At 50.8% G+C, this 15,882-nt stretch overlaps 2 protein-coding genes across 4 annotated transcripts in view; one reads left to right on the top strand and one right to left on the bottom strand.

The window, feature by feature from the left end:
* Nucleotides 1–5,698, bottom strand: part of LOC121091580 (mucosa-associated lymphoid tissue lymphoma translocation protein 1-like) — a 32,027-nt gene extending 26,329 nt beyond the window's left edge. For 2 of the 3 annotated variants that reach the window (XM_040601559.1, XM_040601558.1), the window contains exons 1-5: nt 5,031–5,249; nt 4,649–4,767; nt 4,189–4,342; nt 3,344–3,522; nt 1,414–1,510 (exon numbers count right to left, since the gene is read on the bottom strand). In XM_040601559.1, the coding sequence (XP_040457493.1) occupies nt 1,414–1,510; nt 3,344–3,522; nt 4,189–4,342; nt 4,649–4,767; nt 5,031–5,040 (559 nt within the window). In that variant the 5' untranslated portion in view covers nt 5,041–5,249. Of the gene's footprint in view, nt 1–1,413; nt 1,511–3,343; nt 3,523–4,188; nt 4,343–4,648; nt 4,768–5,030; nt 5,250–5,572 lie in introns of those variants that run through there. The other variant, XM_040601557.1, reaches the window with a different exon arrangement.
* Nucleotides 5,699–11,314: 5,616 nt separating this feature from the next.
* ALPK3 (alpha kinase 3) overlaps nt 11,315–15,882 on the top strand; it is a 34,585-nt gene continuing 30,017 nt past the window's right edge. Inside the window, exon 1 of the mRNA XM_040601045.1 lies at nt 11,315–11,538. Coding sequence (XP_040456979.1) covers nt 11,333–11,538 — 206 coding nt within the window. The 5' untranslated portion in view covers nt 11,315–11,332. The remainder of the gene's footprint in view (nt 11,539–15,882) is intronic.

The raw sequence follows: 15,882 nt of genomic DNA, 5'->3' as shown, positions 1-15,882 counted from the left end.
AGCTCCAGCTTTTCCACTGAAATTAAAAATAACTAAAAAAAAAATCTAGCCCAGGAGAAAACCCTAAAATCCTACAGGCTCAAAAAAAGAAATTATGGGTATTTAATTGCATAAGTCACAGGGGTCAGGAAGATGTTTAGCACCTGAAAGAGTGTTGCTAATGCAGCAGGGGTGTCTGGAAAGGCATCACAACAAGTCCATTCATCCTATTCTACCTCTGACAGAGCCTGTTGCATGTTAAAGCTAGCCAGCTGGAACGTTTTGAACCTAACCCAATCTGGTGCCCCTTTCTCATTGCCTGGCCCCCATACATGCTGTTCTGGCTCTCTGGCTACACAGGACCAATTTGCACTCTGGAGCAATTTTAAAGCCAGCCTAAAAGGCGGAATGAGAAGCTTATGCATAGAAAAATCTCTAGATGGAGTAAAGAGCCAGCAAAGCTAGCCTGTGCTATTCCTGTCTCACAGAAGGGCAAAGGCTGCCATCACACCAAAGGCGGAGCATGCCCCAAGCTCTGGGGACCCATCTTCTCCCTGGGATCTGGCAGCATCAGGTCTGGGCTACCACCCTGAGGGGCCTGACATTCCTGAAGTAAACACCATCCTCTCCAACTCTTTTTGTCTGAGTACACCACTACACATCAGCAAGGCTGTAAGTGAGGTTTAGCATAGGAGCCCACAGCAATTTGGCTGAGGAGCTACTAAACCAGCACCTTGGCAAGGCAAGAAAAGCACAATGGGCACCTGAGAGTGCTCAACCTGCCCAAACATGGTATGTTTCTGACAGACTGCAGGACCCAGCAGCACCCACGCTGCGGTACAGCAGATCACTGGGTTCTGGGTTTTTTCTTTCAGACATTGCTTCCTCGCTACCTCTGAACCTTGTTATCAAGGAATCCTATTTATCATGGTCTGACGGATGCCTGAGCTTGCTGCTCAGCAGGCCTTGCACAGCTCTGCTGAGATCATTGTACCCAGTATATCCAGGGTGCGAAACTGCTCTCTGCAGGCTGTTCCCATGACAGCTGCCCAAGGACTGCCAGGGCACTCCAACCTCCTTCCCTCCAGATCCCCATGCTGCTGCTCTACTCCAAAATGTCTTATCTTTGGATCCCTGCAGAAGCAGTATTCAAACTGGTGGCCTTTCTTTTTGATAATAAAAGCGTGAAAGATCCACCCAAGCTAGGGAAAGGTGCCAGTGTCAGAGCCACCCATCCTACCTCTCCTAACCCACACCCTGGTGCCCAGCTTCCCCTGCACTGACTGAGCTGCAGGGTAACATGACAGCACCGGGCTCCTTGTTCACCAGCTTGGCACTTCCAGGTGGGAACACTAAATTCCTTTCTGACCTCCAATTACTTTTCATGCTATAAGGTGATCTGCAGCAAAGCAGATGCGGGTTGACTCTGCTCACCTATGTGAATATCCACGGCGCTGGTCCAGCATTCTCCATGGCTATTGGAGGCACAGCAGAGGTATGTGCCGGAGTCACTGACCTTTGCGTGGGTGATCTAGACATACCAAAAGTTAAATCACACTGTTTATGGTGAAAGTTTGCAGCCCCCTGTCCCTATCTGCCAGAGGCATCTGTGGTCCTGGAATAAAAAGTCTTTTTTTCTTGCTGTTCGCTAAGACCTCATTCCTTGCCTCACAAAGCTAAGATTTCCCATGACCTTCGTCTTTTTAAAAAGCTCAGAAATGCCACACGCTAAAGTCTGCTGCAGACTCCAGCTTCTACAGCACTAGAATCCTCTTCCCAAGTGTCTTCCCTTCTTTCCCCAGCAGCCCCAAAACCCTGTGTCATAGCCATACTCTGCCCCAGGAGCCACACTGGGACGACGGTGCATGACCAACATCAGAAGCTTGCCTGTTTTTCCTCATCGGTGACATTTCTAGACTTCTGATCATGCCCATTGCTCTCTTTGGCAATTTTTCAACTCTTATCCATCTCTCTTGCTGTGGGACAAGAAACAGAGCAGTACTAGCTGGCAAGGACCTCTGCCATTCTCCAGGCCAGGCTCATGCTCAGAGGGGAGCTAAAGCCACCACTGAGTCAGGCTGGTAACCTCCTCTCTCCAAGAACAGAGATCTCACTGCCTTTCTGGCTCCAGTGCAGCACCACCCACCTCCAAATGAAGAACCTCTTCCTAATCCCCAGGTGAACTTCCCTGTGAAAAGTGCAATCTGAGGCCACCATCTTCTACCATTACTGAGAAGAGATTGGATCTCATCTTCATTACCCTTCACATGATGCCCCAGAAGGAAATCTGCCTTTCTTGCTTCAAGAAGTCAGCACTGACTTATATTCAGCCAGTGACCCAAAATAAAGCCAGACTTTCACTGTCTCCCTGACTTTTCTGCTGGGACTAAACATTTTTCCTTCTAGCTCTTGTGCAAGCAGACAGCACTCCCACAGCTCCACCACTCCACAGTCCCCTGCACAGACATGCCATAGTTGTCCTTGTGCCACTGCTGCAAAAAGGCATGACAGATGTGCCGAGAGCCCTTGACACATCTATGAATTGGATACTTCTTAGAGAAACATCCATAGCTTTGGAAGAGGCCCATAAAACCTATTCACTCTTCACCCAGAATCCTTCACTCAGCTAACAAAGCAACAGGGATGATACGTGGAGTGCTTTCTCACAGCCCTGCAACGCAGCAGGGAAAGATAGCTAAGCAGGATGCTGTTTCTTGAGGGCTGGAGAGGCAGAAACAACAGGCAAAGAGAAACTGCTTTCTACTGGCATTCATCCAATCATACAGATAAAAGCATGCCCGAGCCCTGACACACAGATATGAGCCAGGCTTAAGGACTGCCACTGCTGCAATCCACATCCAAAACAGTTTGCCTCACAGGGCACCAATTGCCACACCACAAACAAAACTAGCAAGCTGCAATAAGGCTTTACTGTGGGTCAGATTCTACTGTTCACACTGTTTCTCCATCCTCCAGAGACCAGACCACACTACCACTTGCCTCTGCTAGGTCCAGACTCTTCCTTGTCCAGGCCCCTTCTCCATCTAAGGCCTCCCTCTCCCACAGGCCTCAGAGCTATTTAACCACTTAGCTGAACGAGCTACAGCTGCACATCATCCAGGTCAATCAACCCACTGCCACCAAAACAAGGCCACAGCTGCATTTTATCAATGTTAATCAACCCACTGCCTTCATTCCTCTACATGCCACTTGTCATGTCCAGGATGACAATACCACAATTTTCAGCAGTCTCTTCAAGGCTTCTGAGTCTCTCCCACATCCACCATCCACCATCCAGCAATGAGCTTCTCCCATCACCCACCTCATCAGCCAAAGTTTCTGAACTATCCCAAGGCAACATTACCCAGAGTTTTTTTTTCTTCTGGTGTTCCAGCAGGTTCCCATTCCGGTACCACTGGTACCTGGGGGCTGGGACCCCCATGGCAGCACACCGCAGCTGTAGCGGCTTCCCCACCTCCCCGCTCTGCTCCATGGGGTTGAGGATGATGACTGGTTCTCCTTGCCACAGCCGAGGCGGCAGTCCTGTGAAGCAGCAACAAGGAATTGGTCCTCCCTCCACAAGGCCAGAAAACAATGGTAATTCTTCCCCCTGTATAAGACCCTGCGTGTATTGCCAGAAAAGCGAGCCTTTTTCACCTGCACCAAGACATGCTGTTCCACAGGATGGCTGTGGTTGCAATGTCACCGCTACATCTTTCTGCTTTGGGAGCAGGGAATCCTTGAGAGTGACACCTGCGATAGTAAATGACACACCAAAACCCCCTGCCTTCGGCTTCCCAAACCTGACGCTCACCCCTTCCTGCCAAGGGTGCAGTCAAACATGCCAAGGTCAAACCCATCCAGAGCTATTCTTGCTCAGCTTTGAAATAGCCAGATCGCCTTTTCCAGTCCCTCTACCCAACGCAAACAGGCAAACACCCTGGGAAACTGGGAAACCCACAGCAAGCGATCAGCAGGAGGAGCAGGCACATATAGCTGGGGCTGTTGGGACCATGACAGTGACCTGACCCATCCAGATGATGGATGCAGTAGTCTGGCTTAACCTGCAGGCTCACGGTTGCTGGAGCAATCTCTCTATATTGTGATTTTCAAGCTGGGAGGACACGCTGTCCCAGGAACTGCACAGGATCACTGTTGCAAGGGTGGGCAAAGCACAAAGTACAGAAAAGCTAGAAGACATGCTCGTACCTCTGGCAACACACTGATGGACCTCCACCTTCACCCAGTTGGTGAAGACAGCATTTTTGTAGAGGTCATTGATTCTGCAGGTGTACAGTTGGGTCTGCTGTGCAGTGACGGGCAAGTCTTGCCTGGTGGCACCAGGAACTGGGCAGCAGACAGACTAAAGGGAAAACACAGGTGGTGGGCGGCCAGTCCCTCGTCATCGCTGGCAGTAGAAGACACCAGCAGGCCCCTTGTAAGACCAGGAAAAGTGGAAATTCCACATTTCCTCCCCTCCTCCATCCGCAGGGATGCAGAAGGAGCTTTTCCATTGCACACCCTACCCCAGCACCTGCACACGCATCCCACCCTGCTCTCCTTGCTCTCCTAGCCACCAGATCTGCCCACAAAGGGCCAGCAGCCCCACTGCCGTGGGCAGGGGCCCAGGCTGGTGCCACACCAGGCCCAGCTCTGCTCCCACTATTACCTGGTGCTGGCAGAACCACTGGTACTGCAGCGGCGTGCGTCCCTCGGCCCTGCACCGCAGCGTGAAGGCGTACCCCGCGGGGACTGACACAGAGACTGGCTGCTCAGTGATCACGATGGCTGCGGAGAAACAGGTCGCAGATGTGGGCACAGCCCGGCCGGCGCAGCCCAGGCGCCCACTCCCAGCCGGCGGCCTGGGCTGCAACAGGGCCCCCGCCGCGGGAGGGGGCGAGCCTGGGGAAAGCGCGGGCGCTCGGCCTGCCGTGCCCAGAAGCGGCCACGGGGCTTTCCTGGGCCGACCCCGGGACCCAAAGGCACGATGCGCCCGGGTACGGGGCACGGCCCAGGCCGAGCCGCCTCGGGGCTCCCGGGCGGCCGCTCACCTTCCTGCATCGCTTCGCCGGCGGCTCCTCCCCGGTCTCAGCGGCCGCCGGCCGGGCCCGCGGCGGCTCCTCTCGCGGGGACGCAGCGGCAGTACCTGCGGCGGAAGGGACGGCAGCGCCCGAGGCTGAGGGCGGCTCGGGCCTGGCCGGCGGCGCCGCTCACCCGGCACGGCGACGGGCGGCCATGGCGGCCTCGGCGGCCTCCGGGGCGGGACAGGCCTCGGCGGGCTCTCCAGCCCCGCCGCCGCCGGCCCCGCACCCTCCCCGCCGCCGGGCCCGCCCCGTTCCCACAGCGAAGCCAAGCAGCCGCCCCTCCCCTGCCGACGGATACCCTCACCCTTCCCCGCGGGTGACCGCGCCGCGACCATCCCCGGCCTCCCCCCCACGGTGCCCCCCACCGAAGTACACTTTTCCGCATCCCCACGGGTGTCCTTACTTCACTCCCACCGGTGCCCTTGGCCCCGTGCCCACCACCACCCTTGCTCTCATCCCCACAGCCACTCTCTCCCCCTCCCCACGGCCACCCTGCCCATCGCACCCACCTCCCCACGGCTGCCCTCCCCTCTCTCCGGCGGGCGGCAGCCCAAGGCTCATGGCGGAGCCACAGCTCTGATGCCCCTGTGCCGCTGCCCCCGCCAGCCTGCTTGCCCCAGAAATCCCCATCAGCTGGGGCAGGCATCACGGGGCCAGGGGGAAGTGGCACTGGGCCAGCTCAGCCAGAGGTTGCACAAGCCCCTCCAGCACACAGTAGAACCGGGACAACCGCGGACAGCCAGCTTCCGCAGGGGAAACAAGGTGGCAGTGAGCATCAGGACTTGTCACTGATGTGCCATTACTTTAATTTACAAAATTAGGGCAAGGAAGGTCAGACTCATTAAACCAAAACTCATCACCTTTCCAGAGGTGGGAGGGTCGTGTGGAAAGGAGATGGAAATGTCAAACGGAGACGACAAAGGATGACCAGGGACTGACTGACTGTCATTCCCAAAGAACTCTGAAGTGACTGGGCACAGAGGGTGACACAAAATGGGTGTGAAGCAGGTCCAGGCTCAGGACTTGGGGAGGCCCCATTGATTGGCTCCCAGTTCCAGGGCAGACAAATTCCCACCAGGCTGGCTTCTCCCCAATCCAATGGTCCTGCACAGCAGATGCCCACAGTGCCAGAAGCGATGGGGAACAGGACTTAAGCTCGAGGGGAATGTGGTGGTTTTGTCTGGGACAGAGTTAGTTTTCTTCTTGTAGCTGGTGCAGTGCTGTTTGGGATTTGGTGTGAGACCAATGCTGATAGCACACCAATGGGTTTGGTTGTTGCTGGGTAATGTTTACACTAAGACAAATGCTTCTCAGTTTCCTGGGCCCTGCCAGCGAGAGGGCTGGAGGGGCACAGGGAATTGGGAGGGTACACAGCCAGGGCAGCTGACCCAAACTAGCCAAAGCATTCCATACCATGTGACATCATGCCAAGTGTATAAACTTGGGGAAGAAGAAGGAAGGGGGGCACATCTGACATTATGGAGTTTGTCTTCCTGAGTAACTGTGATGTGTGATGGAGCCCTGCTTTCCTGGAGATGGCCAAACACCTGCCTGCCCACAGGAAGTGGTGAATGAAATCCTTGTTTTGCTTTGCTTGAGTGAGCAGCTTTTGCTTTACCTATTAAACAGTCTTTACCTCAACCCATGAATATTCTCACTTTTAGTCTTCCAATCCTCTCCCCCATCCCACTGTGGGGGAAGTGAGCAAGCAGCTGCATGGGGCTTAGTCGTCAGCCAGGATTAAACCACGACAGGGGACCACAGACCATTTGGAGAAGCAGCTGTGACAAAGACTCTTGCCCCCCTGCTGATGTTTCCCCGTGGCTGTGATGGGAGCTGACCAAGGGAAAGCAAGGCCTTCAGGGATGTCTGTCCCAAGCATCTTCAGTGGCAGCATGGAAAGCTGCAAGCAGGTCTCCAGGATGGCAGAGAGAAGCAGTCATGGCTGAAAGCTGTCATGCATCACCTCCACAGTACTCCCTCAGGAACCCAGGGCAGAGTTGAGCCATGCCATATGGTCGGAGGGACTAAGCAAGGCTGAGGGATGCGCCTCTACCTGCTGCTTTTCTCTTATAAAGCATGGGAAAGATGATGGTAGGAGAAAGACAAACCCAACACAACTGGTGGATGGAGGAAGGATTTTCTCCCTCCACATCCCTTCCTCTGTGCAGGATGGGACAGTCACACTGCGCTTCCACAAAGGCAGGAGAATGTGCTATGCCCTGTCCATCCAATATGATCCAGAGCAATCCCTGCTCCTACAGGGACTGGTCCTTTTCTTTCCTGGGTACAGGAAAGGTGATGCTTAGCATAGACTCACAGGACCTTTCTTTGTGCTCATCTCCCCAGCTGTCTCTGAGATCACACAGACCCTCCTTTTTTATTAATTTCCAGAGGGTCCAGCCAAGCATTTGGAAATATACCCTTGCAGGTTTAAAACAAACATATGAATGGATTATAAATGAATGTTCTGGCCGAATATGTGCTAGTAACTCTGTGTCGTGCCTGTGATGCAGAGTTATTATAAATACAGTGCAGATAGCTACTAAAAATGAGCATTAAATTAACCCCAGCACTTTCGCAGAGCTAAGGGTGACACTTCTGATTGTTGCAGCATCTCTTCAAATAGCTGGAGGTTGCTGTGTTGCCCACAGTCCTCTTCTTTGGGCTTTGGAGAGAGCATCCTCCATCAAATATCTAGACAAAAAAGTCCGTCATGCTTGTCCTCTGTAAGATCCCTGCCCTGGCACAGTCCATATGTATATTTTGTAAAGAAACAGAGATGAGAGCTTGTTGACATCACATTGGACAGCAGGAAGAAGCCTGTGATTTTAGAAAGAGAGGAACCTACGGGTATGCATGCAGGATGGGAAAGGGAAGGATATGCTGTGTGAGAGCCACTGAGAAAACATCTATGAATCTCGCTGTGAGTAAATGCTGGATTACCAGACAGAGGAGGAAAGCTTTGCTAACAAGGATTGAAACCTTGTGGCTGACTGGTTTAGGCTTCAAAAACTAAATGGTGAGAGAGTGCATTTCTAAATGGAGATGGGACTAGAGGGCACTGTCACTCTCTGTGAACAAAATGAAGAGAGAACAGATGCTGTAAGAGGAAGCTCTGTCTGAGCAGGCTGACAGGCACAAGAACGGCAGAAAAAAAATACACCCACTGTGCGTCTGAGGGGAAGATTGAACACCATAGCAGGCTCTGTCTCACCACAGTCAAGTTAAACCTGCACTTGCCATCCAAGTTTCCATCTGCTACTGGGGTGAGGCACAGAACCATGGTATGACTAGGCTGGGAAGGGACATCTACAGGTCTCTGGTCCAGCCTACCACTCCAAGTAGAGTGTCTATCAGTTTTTTGGCACCTTGTCCCATCCACAGCTGACTGTCTCCCAGGAGATCACCCACCTCTCTAGGACCCTGTTGTACTGCCTGATCACCCTCACAGGACAATTTATTTTCCTAATGTCTAATCAGAACTTGCCTTTGTTGCCTCCCAGTCTATCACTGCACCTCTGGGAAGTGGCTGGCTCTGTCTGGTCTGCACCCTCCCATGAGGTAGTTGAAGAAAGCAATGTCATCTCCATTTAGCTCTCCTCTGAAGACTTAAACCCAGTTTCTCTCATCCTCTCCTATGTCATGTGCCTGAGCATCCCTTAATCATCTTGGTGGCCTTCACTGGACTCACTCCAGTATATCTGTGTCTTTCCTGTATTTGAAAGTCTGAAACCAGACACAGTTCCAGGCCTGACAGAGAGACCCACCTGTTCTGGATACCTTTCTCGAGATGTTCTGTGCTCTTTCTATCAGACTAAGGCACAAAGAAACAGGGCTTATGGTTAAGAGATGGTAAAACAACATTTGATTCATATGCTGGGACTTGAATTCAGGTTTCCTGAAGCTGTGGGACCTGAAAGTCCTCTCAGAGAGAGAGACGAGAGCAGGAGAATGTTACCTTGGGTCCTCCCAGCCTAGCATCCTGCCTCCCCATATTTGGGCAGCAGCTAAGACACAGCAAAGAGTGTGAGATCACAGCAGGCACACAGCAAATATTCTTTTGTAGCTCAGAGACTTCTTGAACCAAAAGTAGTATCTTTGTTCTGAGTAAACCTCAATAGATTCTTCTTCCACAGATTTGTCCTATGGGGTTTCTTAACCCCTACTGACATTGAGCAGCCACAGCAATGTGTGGAAGCCGCTTAGTGAGGGGGAAAGCATCTCCCCTGGACTGCTAATTTCACTTGGTGCCTCTGGTCTTGTTCTCCTTGCCCTCACAGCTCTGTATACATCAGTCATATGCACCTCAGTTGTTCCTTGCAGGCTGAAGAGTCCCAGTCTATGTAGTTATTCTTCATGCAGCAGCCAGTCTGGACCTCTGGTCATCCTTGTTCCCCTTCCGTAAGTTCTGGGTTTGATTTTTCAGGCCTATTGTATTCTGTTTGAGATGGATTACTGCTGAGTGGCATTAGCCCATGCAGAGCCCACTGTTGCCTACCAAAAACGAGTATCTTTGTTTCCCCTATGGATCATGTTATGTTTGTTTTATGCAATTTCACCTGCTATTTTACTGCCTGGTGAAGGTGAGACCTTCAGTCAGCGCTCTGGGATCACCTTCTTTCCCCATATTTCCTAGGACCACATCCAAATGTCTTATGAAGTCCCTTGCCTTTGCATTTGCTAAGACCAATTATCTTCTCTGATATCACAAATCCAGCTATTTACATGCCTGATAATGTAATCACCTGCCACAGTAGCCTGCAAAAAGCAAATAAACATCAGTACCTACACCTGAGAGGACAGAAAGCTCCTTCCAAAACACTGCTCAAATGCAAGACTATCCTGAAATCTGAGCTGAGAAAAGCATTTCACTGAGGCTTGAGTGGAAGAACTACAAGTCTGATCAGGCCGCTGTCAACCAACGGGATAAATCCAGATTTGGAGCACTTAGGACCACCTGATAACTACTGCAAACACAAAAACAAATTGTTGACCCAGTATACACTGACTCCAACAGGATCCAAGAAACTTTATATGACAGTAAAATTCACTTGGAAATCCTGGCTTTGGATCTAGTGGTGTCTGCAAGCACTGCTTTTCTAGATTGCATGTCTGAATGCCCTACAGTCATCGCCTCTCCCTGCAAACTTCTCCCCAAACCCCCAGTACAAGTTGTAACCACCCCTTCCATTTGAGCCAAGGTTTGGTATACCAGTGACAAGGACAGTTTAGGTCAAGGCTGAGTTATATCAACCTGATGCACACTGTCTGTGTCTGTGTGCATGCCTGTGCCTGTGCATAGATGGTACACACACCCTATATGTCCCTGAACACCTCTCTGCCAGTCTCTATCCAAAGTCACCTTCCAAATCACAGTGTTTTCTGGGGAGAGGAAACAGGGGTGTCCTGCATCAAGTGATCCATGTGGACATCACCTGCCCCACTGTTTGCTGCCGCATTTGTTACCTTTCCTGCCCAGGGAGGATCAGCTCAAAGCCTGTTGTCTTTCCTGGTCTGGGGCTCTCTACCACCATCTTCCCACTTCTGCAATTGCTGCTGTGGGAAGGTCCACAGCAAATCTGCTCCATCTGTCAATCCTGTGCTGGAGAGATTAGTGCCACCAGCGATGTGCCTGTAGCACATGATACAACAGCTTGACAGGTAATATGAAGGTGGAACAAGAATAAATCCCATTTTATTACACATTATGTTTTCGTATCGTATTAAATCACTGCTGGTAATAGTTGTTGACATGTATCCAACTTTTCTAGCCCTCTTTTGTGCTGCCCTTTTCATGGAGACTCAATAAATACCATCACAGACTTTCTCTCAGGCAGCTCAGGATAAAAAACAGGCTTCCAAGGCATGAGGCACTTCTCAGGCCAATGCCAGGACGCGACTGCCACAACCGCACTGAGCGGTGCCAGCAAGAAATCGGGGAGTGTTTTAGCTGATCCCAAGACATCTTCCAGCTGCGAGAAATCCTCCAAGTTGAGGCAGGGGGTGGGAGTTATTGCGAAGAAAGAAACCCAACACCACACACACCCCCCCCTTACTCCTAAAAAGATGAACTAGAGCTGGCAATGACGGAAGGAGGAGGCGGCGGCTGGGCTGCCAGGCCCCACACAGGCCGGGCCGCGGCCAGCCCCGGGCAGCCCGGGCCTCCAAGGCCGCCAGGGCCAGGCCCCTGGGGGGGCGGGCAGCGGACCGCCGCGTCATGGCACCGCCGCCCCCGACTGACAGCGGCATGTGCGGGGCGGCTATAAATGCCGGCGGTGACTGACAGGGCGGGCGGCGGTGGCGTGAGCAGGGGTAGCCGGGCCGCCGCCATGGGCTCGCCCCGCCGGGTCCTCGCTGGCCTCTCTGGGCGGGGAGCGGGCAGCATCGAGGGGGCGGAGGAGGCCGAGAGCGCGGCCTGGGCCGCCCGGCCCGACCGGCGCAGCTACCTGCTGGCCATTCGGCCGCGGAACAGGTGAGGGCGGCCGCGCCGGGGGAAGGGGCTGGGGCGAGCGGGCGCCCGCCGCCATGAGTGCGTGCGCCGCCGGGCCCGGGGCCTGCGGGAGACGGCTCAGAGGCAGGTGGAGGAGCGGGGACGGGCGGCCCAGCCCATGAGGCCATACCCCGGCCCCGGCCGCACCGAGGTGATGGCCGAGCTGGAAGAGGCAGGGCCGCCTGGGCCTTTCCTTCCCCGAGATCTGCTGTGGGGTTGAAACGCTGAGCGCTGGCTCTGGATCTCCAAAAGCTCTCCTCTGCTGCAGGCTAGCCCCTCGCTTCCCAGAAAAGGGCTGTGGGTTTTGGCGGCTGTAACAGGCCAGAGGCTGTCAGCGTCGCGCACTGTTTTATAGCGGGCAGGTGTGTGCGGCGTTGCCGCGAAGCTCTGAGGGCCGCGGGCGGCCGCCGACGCCCTGGCGATGAGCGCAGGCCGGGCCCGGCACCACCCGCACACCCTCATCGTCTGGCCGAGCAGCGGTCAGAACAGCATTCCTGGGTCGGAAGTGTCCGTAGGAGGGGGCCTGTGGTAGGAATAAGGCTTTGTTTGCATGGGAGAAGGTACGATAAACACTGAGACTGGCAGAGGTTAGCAAGTGTGAAAATACAAGGCAGCGTGCCAGCGAAGGCAAAGCTGTCCGAGATTGTGTTAGTTATTCAAAATAAAGCCTATCAACTACTTTTAATTCACTAGGAGTGCTCTTCAGTCTGTAAGCTCTTGAAATGAGCGTGCCTCTTCCCTGTTAATGACATAAATAATCCATTTCCAGCATGTTTTGCATTGTTGCCTCAAAGAATAGGACATTTTGTAAAAATAAATACAGGACCAAAAGAGACTTAAAGTGCTGCCAGGAAGTCAGACATTAAAACTAGGGTAATGCCAAAGTTAAGTTGCCTTAATTTGGTTCCTCTGTGCTTGTATGGCAGTGTGTGATCTAGTTGCAGTCTGTCTATATACCCTGGTGTCTTCAGCACCAACAGGTGCACACACAGCGTCGATAACAGATTTGTGCTGTCAGGCCATACTGTGCAAAGGAAATTGGAGTTCAGTGTCTCTATTCTGCTGATTACAAGTAGAGAGAGTCCTCAATAAATAAGATGTCAAGGTGTTCTGGTTGCCTATAGCTTGAACTGTTATTCCCCCCTCAGTATGTTCAAATTGCAGCTTTAATCAGTTTAACTGATAAAGGAGGGCTCATCAGTCCTGTGAGCAATACCCCTGGTGTTCCCAGCCAACTTCCCCAAATCGTTGAAGTTTTCCTTAAGGCCATTGAGGCAGGCACAGAGTGATGTAGCGCTCTCATGCAGTGAGCCTGGTGTCTTCTGCTTGGGTCAATGCTGTGGCTCAGGCACAGTAAATCCAGCCCATGTCTGCAAAGCTCTGAGTCCTGAACACATTGCACTAGCCTGACAAGTTCAGCGTGTGGGTGCACCCCCCTTTCCTAAGGCTTTTGCAGGTAAAGGGACGCTGTACTGCCACACTTAAATCAGCAGTGCATTCAATTTCCACAAATTGTGCCATCCAGTTTTCAACCTACGTATGTACTTGGTTGTCAAGCCAATGGCAAGGTCGTTTCATTTTGCCTGCTAACTTCAGTGGCTGTCTCTTCTGTTGTAAGAAGCAGTGAATAAATATTTGTTAAATAGAAAAACTAACCTTTCCCTGACATCTTCCAGTTTCTCCAGTGAATTAGGGAGGAGTATTATAGAAGTATCATGCCCTGCACATACCTGAGAGTGCCTACAAGTGCTGAAGACTTGAGCCAGGATGTGTGAAAACTGTTGTCTATGATGTGGGGCAAGGGCTTGAATGAAGTGGGCCTCTTGGTTTTATAACTAAATAATGTGTCATAACAATTCGGGAAAGTGAGTGAGTGGAATAGTGTAGCAAGAGGACTTTCAGAAAGTAATTATGAGTTTAACTAAATCCAGGAACATCTGGAGAGCTTGCCTGGAGAACTTGAAAAGCAAGATGAGTGACATCCCTAATGGCAGATAACATTCAGCAGTTCTCTTTAATGCAGAATCTATTTGAATTTGGTGGCTTTAGAGCTAATAAAAGTATTGGACAAGTGATGCAGACACAGAATTGTGGTGGGAGGCTGCTGCTGTTATGACTAAAAAGCAAAAATGGATATTCTGATCCAAGGAAAGTGTGGGCTGTTTTTTTTTCAGGCTTCTCTGTTGCTGTCTATATATGTATTTGTAGGTGTTTAACTGAAATGCTTGCATGCTCTCTTCACCCATACTTAGGGCAGCAGAGAGTGTAGTGATGCAGTAGATGTGCTTATGGACATGAAAGTATTGTTATGAAAAGAAACTGAGGTTAGGAATCCTTGCTTCTGGAGTGACTCATAAACATTTCACCTATATGCTTGCATTCATTAACCATGTAGAGATTAGTCTGGGTGGTCTTACTGGGTCTTCCTAATCCTATAGGATGAAAAAGGTGTTGTGTAAACTGAAGGATAATAATCTGGAAACTGGTGTATGCTTTTTCTGTTTTTTAATTTGTAGAATTTGTCAGAGGTAGGGCTGCAGGGGCCAAAAGAATAGAGGTGTTGAAAATGGCAATAGAACATCATCCCTTTATTAAACAAGAGTATTCAGGATAGTTACTTTTTGTGGCTTTGGGAACTGTTTTCAGAAAGAATCCTCCCTGTGAGCAGATAGTTCAGTGTCAAAAAATTACTGGCTTTCCCTTGCTGGTCTTCTAACATACCTGATAACAGATAATTGAAGAGCAGCTTATGATTATGGTGACTTGCCTTCTGCCCTGGCAGCTGACAGGACTTTTTTTTATTTTGGGGTAGTATGTTTTGGTGTTGTGTTTTTTTTTTTTTTTCAAAAAAAATGTATGCCTCAAAGCACTTGATTATAATTACTTGACAAAGTGAGAGGAGAAGCTGTCAGTCCTGCTGTCAGTCCTGTCGAGGGTCTGACTTAGCTGCATTCATGGGCCACAACTTCAACCCATCTCTTCAGCTCTACTTTTTGTAAGAACTAGCTGAGTCTGGAGAATGTCTTTATGCAGAGGTGCAATTTTATGTAAAAACTTCATGTGAGTCCTAGGCAAACTTCTTTGTTGGAAGCAATCTGCACCTCTTGTCTGATGCAGATGTCTGCTCCTTGGCCTTCTTACAGCATTGCCTCCTTGCTTAAGTATCATTCTACTGTCATGGCTTCATCATATGCAGATATTTATAGAGTATAGTGACACTGCCTTCGATCTTTTCTTGGATGGCTGCCTCTGGTTGCAGTGGCGGTTGAGCTCAGGAGAGTGCCTTGCCACCTGGCTTTTCTGGCTCTAAAACAATTTCCAATCTTATATCTCTTTCTTTGCACATAATAACAAATGAAGGTGGAAGGCTTGTTACTATAATAAAGTGAGCTGAAAATGCAGGAGTGCTTAGTTCCTGAAAAGCATATTTAGATGTCTTAGCTCAGAGTTCCCTCTTCAGCAGTTGGGTACCTGTAACTTCTTGTGGGACCTTGCTTTTGGCAACAAGTTGTGTAAATCCCTGATGAGAAACCAATTGTGACATCTGAGGAAATTAAGCCCATCTGTCTTGTCAGGTGAAAGTGTTCCAAACTCTGAAAGGAGAGACATCCAGTACTCACTGGAAAGGCAAAAGTAAAGGCACTAATGGATTCATCTCCAGTCCATGAGATCTCTTAAGACAGAGGTGTCTTTTTTTTCCTATTGGTTTAATTATCTGCACAGTGATGCCTTGTTTCAGTAGGGCTCTTTGGTAGTTGTGCACAGCAAATTATAATCCCAAACTGCATTTTTGAGTCCCCTTTCTAAAGCCTCCTGGCAGTATCTCCTTGAAAGTCAAGCAGAGCTGAGTATGTGGGCTGATGAGCTGATAACCTAGGTTGGAAGGTCAAGATGTGGAGCTGGACAGTGTCCTTCAGGACCACTGTTAAAATACAGACTATCACATGTGAACTTTGCTTTTCTGGGAACCTTGTAAATGCAGACATTTCCCAGGTCTGGGATCCCATTTGAGGGGGGAGTGTGGTCTCCTCTGAATGAGGCACCTCTTGTGCCACAGAAAAGGCAGTTTTCAGGAGATGGAGTTAAAAACTGCTCTGTCCTTGCACTGTTTCAGCAAGGGGTGGAAGTTCTCAGGTGAATGAAGCGGTTACCTCATACTGACTGGCTCAGCCTCACACTTTACAGCATCACTGAGTCCAAGAAGAGGAAGGCAGAAGTGCTATTACAAACAGCTATATTTTTGCCTTGCTTCTTTTCTAACACACAGCCACAAAGATCTATGCACAATGAGTTACCAGGAAGATGTCAGCTTTCCTGGGCATCTCA

The sequence above is a fragment of the Falco naumanni genome, chromosome 7 (assembly GCF_017639655.2).
Source record: "Falco naumanni isolate bFalNau1 chromosome 7, bFalNau1.pat, whole genome shotgun sequence".
Taxonomy (NCBI): Eukaryota; Metazoa; Chordata; class Aves; order Falconiformes; family Falconidae; genus Falco; species Falco naumanni.
The sequence above is the reverse complement of the archived record's forward strand: the minus strand, read 5'-3'. Positions and strand labels throughout refer to the sequence as shown.